The sequence below is a fragment of the Scyliorhinus canicula genome, chromosome 4 (assembly GCF_902713615.1).
Source record: "Scyliorhinus canicula chromosome 4, sScyCan1.1, whole genome shotgun sequence".
Lineage (NCBI taxonomy): Eukaryota > Metazoa > Chordata > Chondrichthyes > Carcharhiniformes > Scyliorhinidae > Scyliorhinus > Scyliorhinus canicula.
In genome coordinates this window covers 127922727-127942419 of record NC_052149.1, presented here as the reverse complement: position 1 = coordinate 127942419, position 19693 = coordinate 127922727, and the positions used below count along the sequence as shown (strand labels likewise).

The 19693-nt window shown below is 49.5% G+C and overlaps 1 protein-coding gene across 3 annotated transcripts in view; it reads left to right on the top strand.

Moving 5' to 3' along the window:
- Positions 1–19693, top strand: part of rabgap1l (RAB GTPase activating protein 1-like) — a 698291-nt gene that overhangs the window by 255650 nt on the left and 422948 nt on the right. For all 3 annotated transcript variants that reach the window (XM_038795179.1, XM_038795177.1, XM_038795178.1), the window contains one exon: positions 13694–13787. In XM_038795179.1, coding sequence (XP_038651107.1) covers positions 13694–13787 — 94 coding nt within the window. The remainder of the gene's footprint in view (positions 1–13693; positions 13788–19693) is intronic.

The following is a 19693-nucleotide window of genomic DNA, read 5'->3' as shown; positions in this document are numbered from 1 at the left end:
CCCCCTCCCCGATGTCACCCCCTCCCCGATGTCACCCCCCTCCCCGATCTCACCCCCTCCCCGATGTCACTCCCTCCCCGATGTCACTCCCTCCCCGATGTCACCCCCTCCCCGATGTCACCCCCTCCCCGATGTCACCCCCTCCCCGATGTCACCCCCTCCCCGATGTCACCCCCTCCCCGATGTCACCCCCTCCCCGATGTCACCCCCTCCCCGATGTCACCCCCCCTCCCCGATGTCACCCCCTCCCAGATGTCACCCCCTCCCCGATGTCACTCCCACCCCGATGTCACCCCCACCCCGATGTCACCCCCACCCCGATGTCACCCCCCACCCCGATGTCACCCCCACCCCGATGTCACCCCCACCCCGATGTCACCCCCCCAACAAACCCCCCCAACAAACCCCCCCAACAAATGCCCCCCAACAAACGCCCCCAACAAACCCACCCCCAACAAACCCCCCCAACAAACCCACCCCCAACAAACCCCCCCACAAACCCCCCACCCCCCAACAAACCCCCCCACCTCCCCAGCAAACCCCCCGCCCCCCCAACAAACCCCCCCCGCCCCCCCAACAAACCTCCCGTCCCCCCAACAAACCCCCCCGTCCCCCCAACAAACCCCCCCGCCCCCCAAACCAACCCCCCCATCCCCCCAACAAACCCCCCCCAACCCCCCCTCCCTTCCCAACAACTCTCCCGCCCCCTCCCAACAAACCCCCCCGCCCCCTCCCAACAAACCCCCCGCCCCCAACAAACCCCTCCCCAACAAACCCCCCCCCAACAAACCCCCCCAACAAACACCCCCGCCCCCAACAAACACCGCCGCCCCCAACAAACACCTCCACCCCGCCAACAAACCCCCCCCCAACAAACCCCCCCGCCTCCTCCCAACAAACCCCCCGCCCCCAACAAACCCCTCCCCAACAAACCCCCCCCAACAAACACCCCCAACAAACACCCCCGCCCCCAACAAACACCCCCGCCCCCAACAAACACCTCCACCCCGCCAACAAACCCCCCCCAACAAACCCCCCCGCTTCCCCAACAAACCCCCCCCCCCCCCCCCCAACAAACCCCCCCCCCCCAACAAACCCCCCCCCCCCCCCAAAACAAACCAAAGTTGGTGACTGGTGCATTGCTGAGTGACCGGCGTGTTGCCGATTGACCACCCTGGATTAATGCATGCCTTTTTCACTGTAAACTTTGACTATAAAATATAAATATTTTATGTTGTAGAAATATTCAAAGTCCGAAACTGAACAACCTCTTTCATTTCGTTTTGCACTGGAGTGCTGAGCTTGTGGCATTTGAGTGCTACAGTGAGAGTTTGGTGACTGAGGGAGTGCTGAGCTTGTGGCATTTGAGTGCTACAGTGAGAGTTTGGTGACTGAGGGAGTTAGGTGAGGAGGGAGTAAGGTGCTCCTTACATTTCATTTCCTATATTTATCAAAGAACATGAAGGGAGCCAGGAGTTTAGAGTACAGCTGACTGGAAGTAGAGTCGGAGGGCGGAGGTCCAGTTGGTCCAAGGGGCAGCTAATTCTGTAAAGTAAGAGGGGATGGAGGCTAGGGCAGTTGCATGCTCCTCCTGTAGGATGTGGGTGGTGAGGGATACCACTGGTGTCCCCGCTGACTATACCTGCGGGAAGTGCACCCAACTCCAGCTCCTCAGAGACCGTGTTAAGGTACTGGAGCTGGAGCTGGATGAAATTCGGATCATCCGGGAGGCAGAGGGGGTTATCGAGAAGAGTTACAGGGAGGTAGCCACACCAAAGGTACTGGACAAGAGTAGCTGGGTTACAGTCAGGGGAAAGAAAACTAACAGGCAGACAGTGCAGGGATCCCTCGTGGCCGTTCCCCTTCAAAACAAGTATACCGTTTTGGATGCTGTTGGGGGGATGACCGACCCGGGGAAGGCCCCAGCGGCCAGGTCTCTGGCACTGAGTCTGGCTCTGGGGCTCAGAAGGGAAGGGGGGAGCATAGAAAAGCAATAGTAATAGGAGATTCAATGGTTAGGGGAATAGATAGGAGATTCTGTGGTCGCGAGCGAGACTCCCGAAAGGTATGTTGCCTCCCGGGTGCCAGGGCCAGGGATGTCTCGGATCGTGTCTTCAGGATCCTGAAGGGGGAGGGTGAGCAGCCAGAAGTCGTGGTGCACATTGGTACCAACGATGTAGGTAGGAAAAAGGGTGTGGAGGTAATAAACAAGTTTAGGGAGTTAGGCTGGAAGTTAAAGGCCAGGACAGACAGAGTTGTCATCTCTGGTTTGTTGCCAGTGCCACGTGATAGCGAGGCTAGGAATAGGGAGAGAGTGCAGTTGAACACGTGGCTGCAGGAATGGTGTAGAAGGGAGGGCTTCAGGTATTTGGATAATTGGAGCGCATTCTGGGGAAGGTGGGACCTGTACAAGCAGGACGGGTTGCATCTGAACCAGAGGGGCATCAATATCCTGGGGGGGAGGTTTTCTAGTAGTCTTCGGGAGGGTTTAAACTAATTTGGCAGGGGAATGGGAACCGGATCTGTAGTCCAGCAACTAAGGAAGACGATAGTCAGGACGCCAAAGCACGTAGTGATGCAGTGGGGAAGGTAACAATGACAAAGGAGAGTACTTGCAGGCAAGGAGATGGGTTGAAGTGTGTATACTTTAATGCAAGAAGCATCAGGAATAAGGTGGGCGAACTTAAGGCATGGATCGGTACTTGGGACTACGATGTGGTGGCCATCACGGAAACTTGGATAGAAGAGGGGCAGAAATGGTTGTTGGAGGTCCCTGGCTATAGATGTTTCAACAAGATTAGGGAGGATGGTAAAAGAGGTGGGGGGGGGGTGGCATTGTTAATTAGAGATAGTATAACAGCTGCAGAAAGGCAGTTCGAGCGGGATCTGCCTACTGAGGTAATATGGGTTGAAGTCAGAAATAGGAAAGGAGCAGTCACCTTGTTGGGAGTTTTCTATAGGCCCCCCAATAGCAGCAGAGATGTGGAGGAACAGATTGGGAAACAGATTTTGGAAAGGCGCAGAAGTCACAGGGTAGTAGTCATGGGTGACTTCAGCTTCCCAAACATTGAGTGGAAACTCTTTAGATCAAGTAGTTTGGATGGGGTGGTGTTTGTGCAGTGTGTCCAGGAAGCTTTTCTTTTTTTTTAAAATTTAAATTACCCAATTAATTTTTCCATTTAAGAGGCAATTTAGCGTAGCCAATCCACCTACCCTGCACATTTTTTTGGGTTGTGGGGGCAAAACCCACACAGACACGGGGAGAATGTACAAACTCCACACGGACAGTGACCCAGAGCCGGGATTCGAACCTGGGACCTCAGCGCCGTGAGGCAGCTGTGCTAACCACTAGGCCACCGTGCTGCTCTCAGGAAGCTTTTCTAACACAGTATGTAGATTGTCCGACCAGAGGGGAGGCCATATTGGATTTAGTACTTGGTAATGAACCAGGGCAGGTGATAGATTTGTTAGTGGGGGAGCATTTTGGAGGTAGTGACCACAATTCTGTGACTTTCACTTTAGTTATGGAGAGGGATAGGTGCGTGCAACAGGGCAAGGTTTATAATTGGGGGAAGGGTAAATACAATGCTGTCAGACAAGAATTGAAGTGCAGAAGTTGGGAACATAGGCTGTCAGGGAAGGACACAAGTGAAATGTGGAACTTGTTCAAGGAACAGGTACTGCGTGTCTTTGATATGTATGTCCCTGTCAGGCAGGGAAGAGATGGTCGAGTGAGGGAACCATGGTTGACAAGGGAGGTTGAATGTCTTGTTAAGAGGAAGAAGGAGACTTAGGAGTGAGAGGGAGAGAGAAGCTGGAGTGAGAGGGAGAGGGAAACTGGAGTGAGAGGGAGAGAAAAGCTGGAGTGAGAGGTAGAGAGAAACTGGAGTGAGAGGGAGAGAGAAACTGGAGTGAGGGAGAGAGAAACTGGAGGGAGAGAGAAGCTGGAGTGAGAGGGAGAGAGAAGCTGGAGTGAGAGGGAGAGAGAAGCTGGAGTGAGAGGGAGAGAAAAGCTGGAGTGAGAGGGAGAGAGAAGCTGGAGTGAGAGGTAGAGAGAAACTGGAGTGAGAGGGAAAGAGAAGCTGGAGTGAGGGAGAGAGAAACTGGAGTGAGAGGGGGAGAGAAGCTGGAGTGAGAGGGAGAGCGAAGCTGGAGTGAGAGAGAGTGATCCTGGAGTGAGAGAGAGAGAAACTGGAGTGAGAGGGAGAGAGAAACTGGAGTGAGAGGGAGAGAGAAGCTGGAGTGAGGGAGAGAGAAACTGGAGTGAGAGGGGGAGAGAAGCTGGAGTGAGAGGGAGAGCGAAGCTGGAGTGAGAGAGAGTGATCCTGGAGTGAGAGAGAGAGAAACTGGAGTGAGAGGGAGAGAAAAGCTGGAGTGAGAGGTAGAGAGAAACTGGAGTGAGAGGGAAAGAGAAGCTGGAGTGAGGGAGAGAGAAACTGGAGTGAGAGGGAGAGAAAAGCTGGAGTGAGAGGTAGAGAGAAACTGGAGTGAGAGGGAAAGAGAAGCTGAAGTGAGGGAGAGCGAAACTGGAGTGAGAGGGGGAGAGAAGCTGGAGTGAGAGGGAGAGCGAAGCTGGAGTGAGAGAGAGTGATCCTGGAGTGAGAGAGAGAGAAACTGGAGTGAGAGGGAGAGAGAAACTGGAGTGAGAGGGAGAGAGAAGCTGGAGTGAGAGGGAGAGCAAAGCTGGAGTGAGAGAGAGTGATCCTGGAGTGAGAGAGAGAGAAACTGGACACAGAGAGAGAAACTGGAGTGAGAGGGAGAGAGAAACTGGAATGAGAGGGAGAGAGAAGCTGGAGTGAGAGGGAGAGAGAAACGAGTTAGAGGGAGAGAGAAGCTGGAGTGAGGGAGAGAGAAACTGGAGTGAGAGGGAGAGAGAAGCTGGAGTGAGAGGGAGAGAGAAGCTGGAGTGAGAGGGAGCGAGAAACTGGAGTGAGAGGGAGAGAGAAACTGGACAGAGAGAGATAGAAACTGGAGTGAGAGAGGGAGAAAGAAACCGGAGTGATGTGCGGGTTAGGTGGATTGGCCAGGCTAAATTGCCCTTAGTGTCCTAAAAATAAGGTTAATGGGGGTTGTTGGGTTACTGGTATAGGGTGGATACGTGGGCTTGAGTGGGGTGATCATTGCTCGGCACAACATCGAGGGCCGAAGGGCCTGTTCTGTGCTGTACTGTTCTATGTTCTATGTAAGGCTGAAGAAACAAGGTTCAGACAGGGCCTGTTCAGACAGGGCTGGAGGGATACAAGATAGCCAGGAGGGAACTGAAGAAAGGGATTAGGAGAGCTAAGAGAGGGCATGAAAAATCTTTGGCGGGTAGGATCAAGGAAAACCCCAAGGCCGTTTACACATATGTGAGAAATATGAGAATGACTAGAGCGAGGGTAGGTCCGATTAAGGACAGTAGCGGGAGATTGTGTAATGAGTCTGAAGAGATAGGAGAGGTCTTGAACAAGTATTTTTCTTCAGTATTTACAAACGAGAGGGGCCATATTGTTGGAGAGGACAGCGTGAAGCAGACTGATAAGCTTGAGGAGATACTTGTCAGGAAGGAAGATGTGTTGCGCGTTTTGAAAAACTTGAGGATAGACAAGTCCCCCGGGCCTGACGGGATATATCCAAGGATTCTATGGGAAGCAAGAAATGAAATTGCAGAGCCGTTGGCAATGATCTTTTCGTCCTCGCTGTCAACAGGGGTGGTACCAGAGGATTGGATAGTGGCGAATGTCGTGCCCCTGTTCAAAAAAGGGAATAGGGATAACCCTGGGAATTACAGGCCAGTTAGTCTTACTTCGGTGGTAGGCAAAGTAATGGAAAGGGTACTGAGGGATAGGATTTCTGAGCATCTGGAAAGGCATTGCTTGATTAGGGATAGTCAGCACGGATTTGTGAGGGGTAGGTCTTGCCTTACAAGTCTTATTGACTTCTTTGAGGAGGTGACCAAGCATGTGGATGAAGGTAAAGCAGTGGATGTAGTGTACATGGATTTTAGTAAGGCATTTGATAAGGTTCCCCATGGTAGGCTTATGCAGAAAGTAAGGAGGCATGGGATAGTGGGAAATTTGGCCAGTTGGATAACAAACTGGCTAACCGATAGAAGACAGAGAGTGGTGGTGGATGGCAAATATTCAGCCTGGAGCCCAGTTATCAGTGGCGTACCGCAGGGATCAGTTCTGGGTCCTCTGCTGTTTGTGATTTTCATTAACGACTTGGATGAGGGAGTTGAAGGGTGGGTCAGTAAATTTGCAGATGATACGAAGATTGGTGGAGTTGTGGATAGTGAGGAGGGCTGTTGTCGGCTTCAAAGAGGCATAGATAGAATGCAGAGCTGGGCTGAGAAGTGGCAGATGGAGTTTAACCCTGACAAGTGTGAGGTTGTCCATTTTGGAAGGACAAATATGAATGCGGAATACAGGGTTAATGGTAGGGTTCTTGGCAATGTGGAGGAGCAGAGAGATCTTGGGGTCTATGTTCATAGATCTTTGAAAGTTGCCACTCAAGTGGATAGAGCTGTGAAGAAGGCCTATGGTGTGCTAGCGTTCATTAGCAGAGGGATTGAATTTAAGAGCCGTGAGGTGATGATGCAGCTGTACAAAACCTTGGTCAGGCCACATTTGGAGTACTGTGTGCAGTTCTGGTCACCTCATTTTAGGAAGCTTTGGAAAAGGTGCAAAGGAGATTTACCAGGATGTTGCCTGGAATGGAGAGTAGGTCATACGAGGAAAGGTTTAGGGTGCTAGGCCTTTTCTCATTAGAACGGAGAAGGATGAGGGGCGACTTGATAGAGGTTTATAAGATGATTAGGGGAATAGATAGAGTAGACAGTCAGAGACTTTTTCCCCGGTTGGAACACACCATTACAAGGGGACATAAATTTAAGATAAATGGTGGAAGATACAGAGGGGATGTCAGAGGTAGGTTCTTTACCCAGAGAGTAGTGGGGGCATGGAATGCACTGCCTGTGGAAGTAGTTGAGTCGGAAAAGTTAGGGACCTTCAAGCGGCTATTGGATAGGTACATGGATTAGGGTAGAATAATGGAGTGTAGGTTAACTTCTTAAGGGCAGCACGGTAGCATTGTGGATAGCACAATTGCTTCACAGCTCCAGGGTCCCAAGTTCGATTTCGACTTGGGTCACTGTCTGTGTGGAGTCTGCACATCCTCCCCGTGACTGCGTGGGTTTCCTCCGGGTACTCCGGTTTCCTCCCACAGTCCAAAGATGTGCAGGTTGGGTGGATTGGCCATGAAAAATTGTCCAAAATTCTATGATTAACCTAGGACAAAAGTTCGGCGCAACATCGTGGGCCGAAGGGCCTGTTCTGTGCTGTATTTGGGAAACAATGGAGTATGGTGTTGTGTTGCAATCCCAGTTGATATATCTGGACGGAAAGATCCCAGAATGGAATCCTGGCTCAAATGACCATAACCTTTACTTTTTTTGAATAAAACATAGAGGAACAGAGTCACAGGACCACAAATTAGTTAGAACAAAAACAAAACATTTATTTTTAGCTTAATAATTACACAGATTTTAAGATTAGCACATATTGCAAAGTACATCTTAAGCTACATTGCTCACATTAACACACAAAACACTGTGGTAAGGCACACTCCTCTCCAAACCCAAGTAAACGTCTCTGGAGTTCACCCCAAAATCCTCCCAGATGATTCTTAGGCCGTGAGCCACCTTGTCTCACTCAACTTCAGCTTCTACACGAGTGATTTTAAATTCAGCTTTCAAATATCACACCTTTAAATCTTTTAAATTATGCTTTCCCTCCACTGGCTCATCAAGGTTTCGCTTTCAGATTTTTATACCTCTCCCTCCAGATTTCCTTTGTTTTAAAGACTTTTACATAACTCCAATATCCAGTCACTAATTTCCACGACTATTTCAAATAATGCCTCCCAAATTCATAGAATCATAGAATTTAAAGTACAGAAGGAGGCCATTCAGCCCATCGAGTCTGCACCGACCCACTGAAAGAGCACCCTACTTAAGCCCACACCTCCACCCTATCCCCGTAATCCAGTAACCCCACCTAACCTTTTGGTCACTAAGGGCCATACCATTTAGTATGGCCAATCCACCTAATCTACACCTCTTTGGACTGAGGGAGGAAACTGGAGCACCCGGAGGAAACCCATCCACCGTGCCGCCCTATTGTAGTCATTTCTGACAAACCTTAGCAGTATTTCAGCTATCTTTCTGCCCTTTCACGATCCAATGTCTTTTGAACTGTCTGTGATATTACTGATTAGCAATATGTTCTGGTTCCTAGTTTCGTCTGTTTCATTAACTCCAGCCTTTTTGGAAACTTCTCTTCATTTCTCTAACTTCCTTTGCTCGCTGGACTTTATGTTTCAGGCTGAGAGAGATGTTCCTTCTTTAGCTTTCTAAAAGCAACTGCTTCTGGCACAACTGCAGGGGCTGCTTTCTCTCTCACTACCTATCTCCATCTGCAATAATTAGCTAAACTAAAACTTTAAAACTTCTCTACCGCACGAGGTCCTAGTTGCTAAGAAACGACAGCTGGTTTATTATCTCTTCATGTCATACCCCCTCTCAGCACAACAGAAACATAGTTGGAATTGAAATCAACCCCCACACCTACAAACACCTTTGTTCAGCATGAATCTAACTGTAGGTTTATCCTTACTTGCACAGAAACATTAAATAAAACTTAAACCTATAGCTTATTTCTAATGTTTGCCATTACAAATATGAATCCCTTAAAACTACCTTTATTTTCTTAACAGTTGAGATAGAGAATCCATCATGATCATAATAAATGGCGGGGAATGCTCAAAGGGCCGAATGGCCTACTCCCTACTGTTTGATGTTTCTATCCCTAGTACCATTTTTGTAAATCTCCTCTTCACCCTCAACAACAATGACAACTTGTATTTGTGTATTACTTTTAATGTAGTAAACCTTCACAGGCATTATTATCAAGCACAATTTATCACTGAGCCAAATATGGAGAAATTAGCGCCATATTTATGATCAAAAACTTTGTCAAACTTTGTTAAAGAGTGGGAGAATAGCAGAGAGGTTTCCAAACCTTATGTTCCTAGACAACTGAAGGCCCGACTTCCAATAGTGATGTAATTAAAATTGGAGATACATGAGAGACCAGAGCTGGAGGAGTGGAGAAATCTTGAAAGGTTGTAGGGCTGGAGGAAGTTATAGAGATAGGCATGGAAAGATTTGAATGCTGTCCAAAACCTTGAAATCTTTTCTAACATTTGGTGCCTAGAATTTGACACAATACTCTGCTCCCTGTCAATGATTAAGAAAGATTAAGTATAGCTTCCTTCGTTTTGTGCCTTGTGCTTCTGATGATAAAGGTAAGTACCCTATCTGCTTTTTCTACTTTGTCCTGTCATCTTTAAAGACTTGAGCACACGGACTCCCAGTCTCCCTCTTTCTGCAATTCATTTAACATTATAGCATTTAGTATAAGAACGTAAGAAACAGCAGAGGTAGACCATATTGTCCTTGAGCCTGTTCCGCTATTCAATAAGCTAATGGCTGATCTAACCATGGCCTCAAACCCACTGCCTGCCCCCATAACGCTTGGCTCTCTTGTAGTTCAAAAATCTGTCTAACTCATCCTTGAATATGTTCAATGACACATTCGGCACAGCTCTCTGGGATGAGAATTCCAAAGATTGATGATCCTTTGAGAGAAGACGTTCCACCCTATCTCTGTCTTGAATGGACCGCCCCTTATTACCTCCATTGTAGTCTTTTGCCATCAAACAATTGATCTCAAAAACTAATGGATGAACTTCAATGATTAAATTTTGGCAAAGATGCGGATCCGGATCCTGGAATGTTTTTTAAAGAATCCTGTTAATATTGAGATTTAGGATGAGTTAACTTGCTGTGGGTCGTTTGATTTACAATAGTGTTTTCAAATGTTATGGATTGTCTCAACTGCTCTGCTAGAATCTGTTGCAGCTGTGGAATTATGAGTTTTCAGATCCGGTTATTGGCTGTAGATTGGCCCGAAGCCTCCTCAGAGAGATGGAAGGTTTTCATAAAAAATATTTGTTTCGTCAGCTTTATAGTTACTCAGCATCACCCAGGCAGGGAAAAGTCCTCAAGAGCTTGTGTAGTGTCGTAACTTTGTTATCACAATGTGATGGCACACGCTCTACTGAATGCCCTCCTCACTAGTTCCCTCTACATCCTCTCAGCATCTACTCTGTCAAACCACAAAGCTTATATGCTTCAATAAGATATCCTCTCATTCTATTAAACTCCAATGGCTATTGGTCCAAACTGCTCAAATTTCCTCACAAGACAACCCAGGACTTTATCCCAGGACTAAACCGAGTGAGCCAACTCAAATGCCTCCAATGCAAGAATATCCCTCCTTAAATAAGAAGAACAAAATGCGTTTGCAGTACTCTGGGTGTGATCTCACACTGCCCTGTACAGTAACAAGATTTCCCTTCTTTTATACCCTTGCAATAAAGGCCAATATTCTGTTTGCCTTCCTAAAAACCTTTGTGCAGAATTTTTATGATTTCAGGTGCAAGGATGTCCAGGCCCCTCTGCACTACAGCATTCTGTAACAGTGGGCGAAATTCTCCCCCCCCCACGACGGGTGGGAGAATAGCGGGAGGGCCTTCCCGACTTTTTTGACGCCCTCCCGCTATTCTCCCTCCCCCCCGCCGAAATCCCGACCCGAATCGCTGCCGCCGTTTTTTTACGGCCGGCAGCGATTCACAGCTGTTAGAAGGGCCGAAGTCCCAGCCCTTTACGACCTTTTTACGAACGGCAAACACACCTGGTCCTGCCGTTCGTAAAAACGTCGTGACCACCTGGAAAAAAATAACCATGGCACCGATTGGCACGGCAGTACCACGGCCGTGCCAAGGGTGCCATGGGCCCGCGATCGGTGCCCACCGATCGCGGGCAGCGGGCCCGATGCCCGCGCACTATTTGTCCTTCCGCCGCCCCGCAGTATCAATACGCGGGGCGGCTGAGGGGCAACCCGGACCGCGCATGCGCGGGTTTTGCGCAAAAACGCGATGACGTCACCCGCGCATGCGCGGGTGGAGTCTTCCCACCTGCGCATGCGCGGCTGACGTCATATGACGCGTCAGCCGGCGCTAAGTCCGACAAGCGGGCTTAACGATTTTCGTTAAGCCCGACTTGTCGGAGCCTCCGACGTCGGGCTGCTAGCCCCGACGGGGGACCAGAATCGGTCCCCCGTCGGGAAGGGGCGCGATGCCGTAAAACCCGCCCGGGTTTTACGGCAGTTTGACGATTTCTCCCGTTTTGGGAGAATTTCGCCCAGTGTTTTTCAAACTATTTTGCCCAGGACCTATATTTACCAACTGACGATACTTTGGGATCCATGCGGGCCGACCTTCGCGACCCACGCCGGCTGATCTTCAAGACCCATGCCGACCTACCTTCGCGACCCACGCCAGCCCATCTTCGTGACTCACGCCGGCCGACTTTCGCGACCCACGCCGGCCCACCTTTGCAACCCACGCCGGCTGACCTTTGCGACCCACGCCGGCTGACCTTTGCGACCCACGCCGGCTGACCTTTGCGACCCACGCGGCTGACCGTTGCAACCCACGCCGGATGACCTTTGTGACCCACCCGGCTGACTTTTGCAACCCATCTGGCTGACCTTTGCGACCCACGCCGGCTGACCTTTGTGACCCACGGCGGCTGACCTTTGCGACCCGCGGTGGCTGAACTTTGCGACCCACGCCAGCTGACCTATGCGACCCACGCCGGTTGACCTTTGTGACCCACGCCGGCCGACCTTTGCGATCCACGCCGGCTGACCTTTGCGACCCACGCCGGCCCACCTTTGCGACCCACGCCGGCCCACCTTTGCGACCCACGCCGGCCCACCTTTGCGACCCACGCCGGCCGACCTTTGCGACCCACGCCGGCCCACCTTTGCGACCCACGCCGGCCCACCTTTGCGACCCACGCCGGCCCACCTTTGCGACCCACGCCGGCCCACCTTTGCGACCCACACCGGCCCACCTTTGCGACCCACCTTTGCGACCCACGCCATCCCACCTTCGTGACCCACGCCGGCCGACCTTTGCGCCCCACCATTTTCACTTACCTTTAATGTGACAGCTGAGCCTGCTTGGTCCTCATGTTCTCACTTGCTTTGTTATTCAATGTTACATTTCTGTTCAGGACTTCAGCTGATGATTTAAGTTCTCACTGCACACGTTGAAAAAATATCAAGAGGTTTGTCCTTGAACTCGCCATGCTCAGTCTCAAATGTCTTTGAAGTTTTAAGAGTTTTAATCTTTCATTTGCCAATTCTTCCCTGCATATTACTCCCAAGAGCTTTGCATCCTGATTTGCATTGGCACAATTAATAAACCCATGCCTCAAGAAATCATCTTTATACTGCTTTGTTCCTGGTTCTTAATGGGTTGTTCACAAGAGGCCCTGAAGTTCACACCAGCACTGCTGGCAGCTACAAAATCTCTCTCGCGCTCAGAAAATGTGACGTCAGTGTACTGGATGCTTTCTGCCGCCGCCTCTGGAGAGAAGACTCCATCGATTTTTTAAAAGAATCTGCTTCTGGGTCAGTGCGCTGACATCAGGGGGAGGCGGTCTGCCTTGCTGGGCTCCGGACCTGCCTACTGCTAGGTACGCACATGCATGGAATGGCCGGCATTCTGAAAGCCGGTCGCAGCTGGCATTTTAAAAACCCACCCCTGGGTTGTGACTCTCAGTTTTAAATAATACTTTGACTCTCTGTTTTTCCCACCAAAATAGACAGCCTCACATTTTTGTACATTATAGTCCACTTACTTTAACTATCTATATCCCATTGCAAATTATTTTTGTCCTCCTCACAACTTGTTTTCCTACGTATCCTTGCATCATTAGTACATTTGGCTACATTACACTCTGTTCCTTACCAAAGTCATAAATGCAAATTGTAAAAAGTTGAGGCCCCAGTACTGATTCTTGTTGAACTCCATTAATTATAGTTTATGAACCTGAAACTCACCCATTTATCCTGATTCTCTGTTCTCGTTTTGTTAGCCAATCCCTTTTTCCACGCAAATATATCACCCGCAACACTCTGAGCTTTAAACCTGTTGAGACACCTTTTACGTGGCACCTTATTAAATGGCTTTTGAAAATCCAAATGCACTACATCTACTGGTTCCCCTTTATCCACTATGCTTGTTGCAGTGAGAGAATTAAAAGCAAAATGTTGAACTGACTCATTTGGGCTTCTTGGCTCAGAACATCTGTAGCTTCACCTCTGGGAGAACTACAACACTCTACCCCCAAACCCCCCCTCAGACCACCTGTTAAAGAGCGCCCAGGTCCTGATTACCTCATCTTACTGAATCCAGGTAGGTGCGCAACAGGTTAGAACTGAATTGGGTGGAAGGTGATGCGAGTCAGACTCTTAGCTCATTTGAAGCGCTCACTCAATTTGTGTCAGGCTGGCAGAGATCAAATTGTCCTTATTGTGCCAGCTACATCAAGCAAATGTTTTACCGAGGAAAGTTTGTGCAATTAATTATTGTGTGTCATAGCAGCATATACCAAATATAAGCCATCGAACCTGGAGCTCCTGGCATCCGCCTTGTGATCCAAGTACTTGGTTTCAAATTCTACAATGTGTCTAATGATACAGAGCTGAACATGGCCTCTCTTTCTGCTGCCTTACAGACAGTGATAACGAACTGTCGAGTGGAACAGGAGATGTTTCCAAGGAGTGTCCTGAAAAAATCCTGGAATCGTGGGGGGAATTGCTGCACAGATGGTGAGTATTTTGGTTTTCCACAAGGAAGTGAATCTGCATTCTACTGCAGGAAACATCCACTGTATGTTGACAGTCCAAGAGATTTCATTTTGCTGGCCTGCCATTGTTGGTGAAGCTAATGGTTGGGTGAATAAAAAGATGTATTGATTCCCAGTGATATCACCATCTGGCATAGCTGCTCCTTGTTGAATGCCTGACTCTCAGCACTCTCTCTCCTCTCACTCTCTCGCTTTCCCTCTGTGTCTTTTTATCTCTGTCACATGCTCCTTCTCTCTTGCTTTCTCACACTCTTGCTCTTAATGTTGCCTTCTTTCTCATACACCTCCTTGGTCCCTTGCCAACCCTCTCACTCCCACAGTCTCTCCCTTGTGATCTTTGCCCCACGCTGTCCCTCAGGACATTCCACCCTGTGCACATCCTTACTGCCCCCTGCAGTAAGACCCCATCCTCTCTATCTTCTCTGCTCTCTCCACTCTCTTCCCCGTAATGCCTTTCTGCCCCACCCTCATCCCACCCTCTCTCTCACTTGATCTTTACTCTCTCCTTCGCTTTGCTGGCCCCCAAATCTGTTTTTGCTGCTTCACCCTCCCTCACCCCCTTCCTTGCTCCCTCAGCCTCCCACTCTTCTTTGCTCCCTCTCTCTCTCTTTCAGCCCCTTGCGTGCCCTCTTTCTCGGCACTATGTCTCTTGACCCTCCCTCTCACCCTCTCCTGGCTCGCAATCCCACTCGCTCTATCTGCTTTACCGTTACTTTTTCACCCTGAGTGTCCTTTGCATTTCTTCCTTTCCTTTATGCGCGCTGTTCCTCCTTCATATTTCACTCACACTCTCCCTTGTTCTTTGTCTCTCCCTTGACTGTGCTTCCAGCACTTTCATAGTACCATAGAATCCCTACAGTGCCGAAGGAGGCTATTTGGCCCATCGAGCCTGCACCGACCCTCTGAAAGTGCATTCGATCTAAGCCCATTTATCTGCCCTAACCCTGTAAACCACCTAACTTAACTTTTGGACACTAAGGGAAATTTACCATGGCCAATCCACCTAACCTGCACATCTTTGGACTGTGGGAGGAAACCGGAGCACCTGGAGGAAACCGGAGCAGACATCGGGAGAATGTGCAAATTCCACACAGTCACCCAAGGCTGGAGTTGAGCCCATATCCCTGTTGCTGTGAAGCAGCTGTGCTAATCCATGTGCCACCGTGTCGCTGTCCTAGAAGTGTTTCTCTCTAACTCCTTAGGAGAGGGGTTCCCAAGATCCATGAAGGGTCCCCAGGGGTCCGCGAAACTGGCGGCCGCCACGTCACCGGTAGAGGGGGGATCGAATGTAAAACATTTAAAAAGAATGAGAGAAATTAAATGGGTCAATCAGAGCAAGGCTTCTCTGAGCACTGGACATTAATAGGCTGACTATCAGCCTATCAGAATCCAGTGCTCCAAGTGGCCTTGCTCTGAGTGACCCAGTTGATTTGTTCCATCTCGCTGTTGTTGGGCCAACAGTGAGGCTGAAATGCCACAGGAGCTATCGGGGACTAATCAGGAAGCTGGGTGGCAGCAATGAGGAAAGGCTGCACGTGGCCTGTAGGCGGAGGAATCGGCGGTGCCTCGCGAAAGGAGTGAGTGGGGTTAAAGACTCAGTAAAGGAATAAGTTTGGTTTGGGCCTCGGGAATGGAGTTGGGAGGGGTATTCGGAGCTGTGGAAAGGAATCTGGGCGGTAGTTTGTGCTTCGGGGAGAGGTGAGCATGTCTGTGTGTATGTACGTATGCCTGTGTGAGAACGCCTATGTATGAGGGGACATGTGTGCGTGTAGGTGTGTGTGTGTGAGGAAATAAGCGTGTGCCTGTGTGTGAAGATATGTGTGTGAGAGAGAGGATGTGAGTGTGTGAGAGAGAGGATGTGAGTGTGTGAGTGAGAGGATGTGTGTGTGAGAGAGAGAGGATGTGAGTGTGTGAGAGAGAGGATGTGAGTGTGTGAGAGAGAAGATGTGAGTGTGTGAGAGAGAGGATGTGAGTGTGTGAGAGAGAGGATGTGAGTGTGTGAGAGAGAAGATGTGAGTGTGTGAGAGAGAGGATGTGAGTGTGAGAGAGAGAGAGGATGTGAGTGTGTGAGAGAGTATGTGAGTGTGTGAGAGAGAGGATGTGAGTGTGTGAGAGAGGATGTGAGTGTGTGAAAGAGAGGATGTGAGTGTGTGAGAGAGGATGTGAGTGTGTGAGAGAGGATGTGAGTGTGTGAGAGAGGATGTGAGTGTGTGAGAGAGGATGTGAGTGTGTGAAAGAGAGGATGTGAGTGTGTGAGAGAGGATGTGAGTGTGTGAGAGAGAGGATGTGAGTGTGTGAGAGAGGATGTGAGTGTGTGAGAGAGAGGAGGTGAGTGTGTGAGAGAGGATGTGAGTGTGTGAGAGAGAGGAGGTGAGTGTGTGAGAGAGAAGAGGTGAGTGTGTGAGAGAGAGGAGGTGAGTGTGAGAGAGAGGATGAGTGTGAGAGAGAGGAGGTGAGTGTGAGAGAGGAGGTGAGTGTGAGAGAGGAGGTGAGTGTGAGAGAGAGAAGAGGTGAGTGTGTGAGAGAGAGGAGGTGAGTGTGTGAGAGAGAAGAGGTGAGTGTGTGAGAGAGAGGAGGTGAGTGTGTGAGAGAGAGGAGGTGAGTGTGTGAGAGAGAGGAGGTGAGTGTGAGAGAGGAGGTGAGTGTGAGAGAGGAGGTGAGTGTGAGAGAGGAGGTGAGTGTGAGAGGAGGTCAGCGTGAGAGAGGAGGTGAGCATGTGAGAGAGGAGGTGAGCGCGAGAGAGAGGATGTGTGCGCGCGGGAGAGGATGTGTGCGCGCGGGAGAGGATGTGTGCGCGCGGGAGAGGATGTGTGCGCGCGGGAGAGGCTGTGTGTGAGTGAATGGTGTGGTTGTGTGTGAGGTGTTTTGGGGGGGTGTTTGAATGAGTGTGAGGTTGTGTTTGTGAGTGAGTGTGTGGTTGTGTTTGTGAGTGAGTGTGAGGTTGTGTTTGTGAGTGAGTGAGGTTGTGTATGTGAATGATTGTGAGGGTGTTTGTGTGAGTGCGGGTGTGTGTGTTTGTGAATGATTGTGAGGGTGTCTGTGCGAATGAGGGTGTGTGTGAGGATGTTGGTTGTGTGTGTAGAGGATGTGTGTGTGTGAACATAGAACATAGAACAGTACAGCACAGAACAGGCCCTTCGGCCCTCGATGTTGTGCCGAACAATGATCACCCTACTCAAACCCACGCTATACCCCTAACCCAACAACCCCCCCCCCCCCTTAACCTTACTTTTAAGGACACTACGGGCAATTTAGCATGGCCAATCCACCTAACCCGCACATCTTTGGACTGTGGGAGGAAACCGGAGCACCCGGAGGAAACCCACGCACACACGGGGAGGACGTGCAGACTCCGCACAGACAGTGACCCAGCCAGGAACCGAACCTGGGACCCTGGAGCTGTGAAGCATTTATGCTAACCACCATGCTACCGTGCTGCCCCAAATGAATGAGGAGATAGATGCGAGCATGTGTGTGAATGTGTGAGGGGGGTCATGAGCGTTTGTGTACATGAGAGAGACGTGTGTGCACGTGCATGTGAGAGACATGAGCATGTGTATGTGCGTATATGAGAGACATGAGCGTGTGTGTGTGCGCATATTAGACAAATGAGCATGTTTTCTGTGCACGCACCTGAGAGAGACATGTGTGTTTATGCATGTGCGAAAAACATGAGTACGAATGCGCATGTGAGGGACATGAGTATGCGCATGTGAGAGACATGAGTGTGTGTGTGCACATGAGAGAGACATGTATGTGTGTGTGCATGTGGAAAGACATGAGCGTGTGTACATGTGGAAGTGACATGAGCCTGTGTATGCATGTGAGAGCGACATGAGTGTGTATGTGAGCGACGTGTGAGAGCGACATGAGTGTGTGTCTGTGTGAGGGAGACGTGAGTGTGTGTGAATGTGATAGTGACATGAGCTTGCGTGTGTATTGATGTGTTGGGTACTCTGGATCTGTGGAGACTGCGTTTACCTTAGCAGTGACATAGACAGGCTACCAACACTTGAAATAGTACAACACTATTTTATTACGCTAGAAACTGTTGAACATACTTTCACTGTGCGTCGACACTATGTTAGATTAAACTAAAGACCTATGCCTATCCTAACTAGTCTATGCACTCAGCACATGGTGAAGATCTGTGCTACAAGCTGTGAGCTCTGTCCTTCTGAGAGGCTGCATCCCGAATGAGCGGAAAAACTGGTGCCCTCTGTCTTTATAGTGAGTGCGCTCTAACTGGTGATTGGCTGCGGTGTTGTGTGTGTTGATTGGTCTTGCAGTGTGTCAGTCAGTGTGTGTCTGCACCATGATATACTGGTGTGTATATTATGACATGTGTATGAGAGACAAATGAGCGGATGTATGTGCATGTGAGAGCGACATGGACGTGTGCATGTGAGAGCGACATGGACGTGTGCATGTGAGAGCGACATGAGCGTCTGTGGTTGTGAGAGCGACATGAGCGTGTGCGTATGTGAGAACGACATGAGCGTGTGCGCATGTGAGAACGACATGAGCGTGTGTGTTTGTGAGAGACATCAGCGTGTGTGCATGTGAGAGACATGATGTGTGTGCATGTGAGACACATGAGCATGTGTGTGCATGTGAGACATGAGCTTCTGTGTGCATGAGAGACATGAATGTGTGTGTGCATGTGAGAGACATGAGTTGTGTGTGCGCATGTGTGAGCGACATGAGCATGTATGTGTGCATGAGAGCGACATGAGCATGTATGTGCATGTGAGAGACATGCGCATGTGTGTGTATGTGAGAGATATAAGCATGTGTGTGTGCATATGTGAGAGACATGAGCATGTATGTGCTTGTGAATGTGACAGATATGAGTCTGTGTGTGTGTGTGTGTGAGGGAGAGAGAGATGTGCGTGTCCAATATTAGAATTAGCTTTCCAGCATTATTGCTCCCATTAAAAATGGCTTATATCTTTTTAATTTTTGCCAGATTAATATATACATAGATATAGCTAGAAAGGACTTGTTTTCATTTGATTCTCTGTTTGCACCTATTTCGCTGCAAAAAAGGGATATTCACATGGTGAAAATGCCTGAGGTTTCCTGATGCTCTTGGGAGGTCATTAGGTGTTCCACAGCTCCTAGTTTGCCTTAGAAAACAAACAGATGATCAGCCCCTTAGAAAGGTGCACTGTAATGTTAGTCTCTCTTTAAATATGCTCAAGGTACTTAGTATCTGGACCATCCTTCCAACAATACAATTAACTTACTATTAACATCCCCTATGATTGTAATGTGCTGGATTTTGATCTTTAAAGACACAAATTCTATGTCAGACATTGTTCTTCACCTTGACTCCAGCTGATTTGAAAACTGGCTTGGAGCAGCATATTCAGCCCTTCCCACCTCTCTGAATGCGGACTGTTTACAGGAGCTGAGTTTTCACCATTCCACCTTGCTGCTTTGTCTCTAAACTAACCTCATTCTGCCGCACACCCCCGACTGCTCCTTCCACCCCCTGCTCTAGCCCACCTCCTGTGGAGTACCATTGCCCATGAGTCAGCAAGTCTTGCAGTGACTTGAGCCGCAATTCATTCCGGCGGCCATGTCTGCCCTCTCAGTTGGACGTTGAAAACATCCCACAGTAATATTTGATAAAGAGCAAGAGGGTCCTTTTTGGGTTCCTTGCCAGTGTTTATCCCTTGACCTTGAATGGCACTGGAGGATTTATTTTGATGTCCACATGGAAAAGCAGAGAGAACCTCAATTCACTGCCGCAACAGAAGGGTGGCACCTCTCTCATTGCGGCAGTCCTCCCATTGCGGCACTCCTCCCATTGCGGCACCCCATTTCATTGCGGCACCCCATTTCATTGCGGCACCCATTTCA